The 6,574-nt window shown below is 19.6% G+C and overlaps 2 protein-coding genes across 2 annotated transcripts; one reads left to right on the top strand and one right to left on the bottom strand.

The window, feature by feature from the left end:
* Positions 1 to 220: 220 nt before the first annotated feature.
* On the top strand, positions 221 to 3,058 carry PGSY75_1343300 (hypothetical protein; the record flags this gene model as incomplete). The annotated part of the gene is made up of 1 exon (XM_018787466.1): positions 221 to 3,058. The coding sequence occupies one exon, from the start codon at positions 221 to 223 to the stop codon at positions 3,056 to 3,058; it is 2,838 nt and encodes a 945-aa protein (XP_018640208.1).
* Positions 3,059 to 4,717: 1,659 nt separating this feature from the next.
* Positions 4,718 to 6,265, bottom strand: PGSY75_1343200 (putative tRNA guanosine-2'-O-methyltransferase; the record flags this gene model as incomplete). Its single annotated transcript, XM_018787465.1, has 1 exon — positions 4,718 to 6,265. One exon carries the CDS (start codon positions 6,263 to 6,265, stop codon positions 4,718 to 4,720), a length of 1,548 nt encoding a protein of 515 aa, XP_018640207.1.
* Between the last annotated feature and the right edge of the window lie 309 nt (positions 6,266 to 6,574).

The raw sequence follows: 6,574 nt of genomic DNA, 5'->3' as shown, positions 1-6,574 counted from the left end.
AATTATATTAATTATATTTATTATTATATTATTTATTATTATAAATTTATATATTTATCTTTTTTTTTATAATTTTTTTTTTTAATTTTTTTTTTTTCAAAATTTTTAAAAAAATAAAATTAAATAATAAAAAAAAATAATAATCAAAAAAAAATAATAATCAAAAAAAAAAAAAAAAAATAAAAAAAAAAAAAAAAAAAAAAAAAAAAAAAACGATATTATGAATAACATAAAAGATAAACGTATAAAGAAACAAATACAAAAAAGAACCAAATTATATAATACTAAAAAGGAAGAAAAAAATATGGAAATATCATCTACCAAGCTTAAAGAAATCCGTATGAATGCACAAAATGACATTATAGATGATGATATGCTTACCCCCAGAGCTTTTGATAGAACAAAAAAAAGTATGGGAGCAAAAAGTTTTGTAATGAATATATCGGAAAATAATGAATCTAAAAACAAAGATCTAAAGAAAGAAGAAATAATAAATAATAATTTAAACAATAAAATGTTAAACAATAATCAATGCAATAAGAATAATGGATACTATAACAATAATAATAATAATAATACATACAATGGAATATTAAATAATGATGATAGAAATAATTATGAATATAATCATAATAAAAATATGATGAGTCCTAACAAAAGAAATATACCTGATTGTAATGATAGTACTACTACTGATAATAGTAGATATATAAATTGCGATAATGATAATTATAATAATTCAATGAAACAAAATGTATCTTCTTTTATGAATGCAGGATGGCAAACCCCTAAAAAAAGTAATGTAGGTTCATATTACACCGGAATTGATCATCCATCAACTTTAAAAAAATATAAAACTCCTTGTGAAAAAGATATGTTAGAACCTGATGAGAGTTTAATAGGTAATAAATGTATAACTATCAATAATTATGTAAATCCACCTAAATATATTAATAATTTAGTAACACCTAGTAAATTCCCTTTATCTGGTGAAAATGATGATTTTATGTCATATGAAGATTTTAAAGGTCTATTCAAACACAATGCTTGTTTAATAAGTGAATACGAATATAATAATGATAAATCACCCACCTCATTATTAGATAATTGTAGTAAACAATACCTTGAAGAATTAAATGATAATAATCAAAATAATGCTTGGCCAAAAAAAAAAGATAACTATGCATCTCCACAAAAAAGTAATACTATTCTGCAAGGTAGTAATAATATAATTAGTAATAATAATTTTAATAATAATAATTATAGTAACTTTAATAATAATAATAATAAGGAGTCTCCTAGAAGTAAGAAAAAAAGATACGATACACACAAAAATATTAGCACCAGAAAAATATTAAATATTGTCGTTTCAAATGGGAAAAGAAAGGAAGACTATAATGAAGATTCTTATAACAGCAGTCTTAATAGTAATACTATGAAAAAAAGAAAAGTTAATTCATCAAGTGAAAAAAGTGACCCATATGATCTGGATTCAATCGACTATGAAGTAAATCCTGTTTTCAAATCAGATATTAATAGAGATAAAAATAATAATATTGAATTAAATAATGATGGAGAAAAAAACAAGAAAGTTCAAATAAATATTAATAATAATAAAATACAACAAAATGATGATGATTTCAACAACAAATCTGTTAATGAAATGATAAGAGAAAAACATAATCCTTTGAGAACAAAATATGAAGGGTATTCTAGCGATTTAAATGTTATATTTAATAATGAAACAGGTACACCATATCAATTAATAGCAATGTATAAAAATTTGTTAGTTGTAATATCAAGACGTAATCAGAAGAATGAACCTGTTTTTTTTCAGATAATAAGACCAGAAGTTCGAGTTTTAAATAATAGTATTTCATTTACACAAGAATTGATAAAACAATTAGCTTGGATAGCTCCTAATTTAATTCAATTAAATAAAGTTACGATAACAAAAGAAGTTTTTGATTCTAATCAAAGACATTATCCAGAATTTATTACAGGGAAAAAAATTGAAGACATACAAATTAGAGAACATACAGATAATTGTGATAATCTATATAAATATAGTAACGAAGAGAAATTAGAAATGCTTAAAAGAATTATAATTAATTGGGTAAATAAGAAACATAATGAATTTTTAAAAAATATAAATCCAAATTTTTATTTAGCAAAATATTCACAACTAAAAAAATGGCACTCTAATTTTAATTATGAAGAAATTGTATTTCCTTCAGTTACTCTAGAAGAGAATAAAGTTCTTCCACATTTAGCTCGCACACCTCAAGAAAGTAATGCAGATGATTTTATTGTAATACAAGATAGTCCTATTAAATGTGCAACTAATGATTTAAGAAAAAACGGTACATTTTTACAAGATATGGAAAAGGAAAAAACAAGAACACCTTTAGGAAAAAATCGTAGAAGAGGTTCTACATATTTAGGTGCCATAGGTGCATATAATAACAACCAAATGGAAGATTCTCCTTCTAAAAAAAAAGAAACAAAAAATATGAAAAATATTAGAGAAGAAGCAAATAAGAAGAAAATTATTAAAGAAATAAAAATGGAAATTGATAAAGAATTTGATGAATTATTAGATCATAAGAAAAAATTAGAAAATGCTTTATGGATTGCTGAAATAATACATGATTCTTTTATTGTTCAAGGTACTCATACCGTAATTGAAATTCAAACATTTGCAAAAAAATTATCAGATAAATATAAAAGTAATAAAGATTTTCTAATGGATCAAAATTATATTGCACAAATTATAGAATTATTACCACAATATATTAATGATATAAATATCAAACCTGGTATGATGAACAAAAATAAAAAAAATCTTTCTGTGAAATCTAAGAAAAATCTTTACAATTTTCTAGAACCACTTTCAAATGAAATAAACACACTTAATAAAAAATATCAAGATTTAAAAAATAATAAAGAAAACAAATTAATAGATCTTTGGAAAAATTATAATGTTCAATATGAACTCACCGAGAACATTAAAAAATATTTTTTAAATCCCGGATCTATAAGTTTAGCTGATATATGACTCTTACATATCAATTGAGAAAAAATATATATATATATATATATATATATATAATCATAAATAGATGAAATAAAAAAATAAAAAGAGTAAATTATAATTAAATATAATATGTACTTTTATGCACAAAAAGGAATAATTATATAAGAATATGTATTTCGATGAAACGTCATAAAAAAAAAAAAAAAAAAAAAAAAAAATATATATAGTAATTTTATTATTTTACTTTTAAATACATGTAAATCATAATATTTTAAAGTACACCCATTATATTATATTAATGTTTCTTTTTCAATTTTTGTATTCGTACTATAAGTTCTTGTATTTTCTTCATAATTTTTTTATTTGTTATATATATAAATTAGTATATTTATAATATATTATTTATATGTATGTATACTAATGTTTATATGGTTACGAATATATTATATTTTATAACATTATATTTTTTTTTTTTTTTTGGAAAATTATATATACGTTTCCTAAATAAAAGAATCATACACATTATATATCTATATATATATATATATATAAATATATATGTGAAATATTTTAATTACTTATTTATTTTTTACTTTTTTTTTTTTTTATCAGTGTTTTGGAAATTATAATTTATATAATGTATTTATATATATAAATACATATATATATATACTAATCTATTTATGTATGCACGATTATCATTTCCTTGATTTTTTCCATAGTTTTTAGTTTAAAATATTATAATTTTCCTTTTTTTTTTTATCTAGTCTTTTGGATTAGATATATCTACACATTTGAAATATTAAAGTCCTATCCAGATATAGAATATTTTTTAAAAGATATTGAATTATGTATATGTTTGTATGTATGCCAATTTTAATATTTAGACCTAATGTATCTATCGTTCATTTATTAAAACTCCAGACTGTTATTTGAATTTATTCTAATATAAAATAATATAATATATATATATGTATGTATTTATTTATTTTCTTCTATTTTTTTTTTTCATTTTTTTTGTTTGTAAAAGAACATAAAAAATAAAAAGATTAAATATTATTGGAATGAAAAGTGAAATGAAATTTTATACGTTTTATGATAATAAAATAAATTCATATTTTTATTTTAAAACATTAAAAAATATTGATTCCTTATAAGGAAGTTTTTATATTTTAATTAATGAATTACACAAAATTTAAAGCATGACAGAATTTATATTATGTCAGAAAAAGTAAATAAAATCGGTTTAAAAAAAAAAAAAAAAAGAAGTATAATATATATATATATATATATATATATATATATATATGTAATTTTTTATTTATTAAAAAACTGAAAAAAAAAAAAAAATTAATATAAATATATATAATAATTCATAATTATTATGTGTAAAATAAAAAGGAATTATTCCTTTTTTATTGCATATTCATATATACAATCATCTTTATAGAATATAAGACAAAATAAAGAAATAAAAATATTACATATATATATTTTTTATGTGATTAAAAAATAATTTTATATTTAATTCAAAAAAAAAAGTAACATACATATATAAATATATATATATATATATATATATGTTTTCCTTTTCATATGAGTTTTTATTTAATTATAAAAGAATTATATATAAGAGCATAAATTAACATTATGCCATTATTAAAATATTGCATTATTCAATTATGCATTTCTTGCCTTTCTCTGCATGGATACTATAAGTCTTCCTGTGATAGGAGTAAATGTTTGTAAATCATAAGAAATTAAATAAAAATCGGGATGTTTTAAAATATTTATTTCTTCTTGTATAGTATCTAATTGTATAGGAAACAAAAAAACCAACATACCATTATCTACGAGTACATTTGATGCAATATTTAATAAATCTTTTACAGCTGATATACAATTATATGTAATAGTTTTTGCATTTGAAATATTTTTTTCTTTTTTTTTTAATTGTTCCTCACTACTACAAAAATTATTATCATTATTATTGTCATATATATCTTGTTGATTTTTTAAAGATGTAGGTAAGATATCATTATTTTGAACAACATTCATTTCTACATTATTAGTAACACATATTCTTACGGTTGCTCTATTACCATATGGTGGATCTGTAATTATAGCATCAACCCATGGCTTATGAAAAAAGTTCCAAATAGGTTTTGAATTATCAGATACAATAATTTCTGGTATATTTAAATTATAATATACAAAATTTTCAAATATTGATTTATTATTACTTTTATGTTTCATATGAGGATTTAAATATGATAATTTATATCCTTTTAATAACCTTATATCAATATCATTACCAATACATATAGCATCAAAAATAGAACTTGTTACTAATAAACCACCTGAACCAACAAAAGGATCTAAAACAATATGACCTTTTTTTATTTTTGCTATATTACACATTATAAAAGCTAAATCATTATCAGTTGTGGTGGGTCCTAATATTGGTCTTTTATTTAATGCATATGATGTCCACCAAGCTATTTTTGGTTTTCCAATTATTTTATGATCCTTTTTTATTTTATTTAAATTATTCATATATTGATTTCTACGAAGAGCAATACATTTTCCAAAATAAACTTTTTTTAATATAGTCGAATTATAATTTTCTTGTTCATATTCTTCAATTAATCCAATTTGTACTTGTGGATTTATTAAATCAATATTTGTATATGGTTCTAATAATATTTTAAAAAAATTCATTTTGTCTACTTTTTCTTCTTGATTAATTATTTTCCCATATGAATTAAAACAAAAACACCATTTCTTATCTTTCAATGTTTTTTCAAATAAATCTTTTTTTAATAATAATTCTTTTAATATTTCATTATATGAATTTCCTTCACTCCATAATTCAATAACACCTTTTATTAAAACACTTCTTGATATTACATTTACCCATAAATCTTCTTCTGATATATTTGTTTTAAGAAATACTTCATTTCTAAATTTATTTGTAATCATCCTACTAACTTTAAATTTCTCTTCCCACTCTATATTTTTTCTAACACTACTTTTTTTTACTGCCTCGAATAATTCTATGTGATTTATATTATATCCTTCGTTCTTCTCTTTATCATTTTCTTTTTTTTTTTCTTTTTCATCGTACTCCTTTTTTCTATATCCATATATTTCCAGCAACGAATTTAATTCACTAATTTTACAATCATCATATTTATTATGACTACTAAACCAAATGAGAAAAGGCATTATTATTTTATTTATAATTTGATTTTCTCTTTTTTTTTTTTTATATTATTTGACATAATATTTAAAATATATAAATTAAAATGGTATACATATAATATAAAATATTTTTTAAATCTACAAAAAAACAAATGGAAAAAGAAAAGGAAATATAAAAATATAAAGAAAAATAATTTGGAGAAAAAATTAATTTAATTATATATTATTATGAAAAAATGAATATGTATTTATATATATATTAAATGTAAATATAGGATATATTGACAAAAATGTAAAATATTCAATTTTGTATTATATATATAATATTTATAC

Source organism: Plasmodium gaboni, chromosome 13 (genome assembly GCF_001602025.1).
Source record: "Plasmodium gaboni strain SY75 chromosome 13, whole genome shotgun sequence".
NCBI lineage: Eukaryota > Apicomplexa > Aconoidasida > Haemosporida > Plasmodiidae > Plasmodium > Plasmodium gaboni.
The sequence above is the reverse complement of the archived record's forward strand: the minus strand, read 5'-3'. Positions and strand labels throughout refer to the sequence as shown.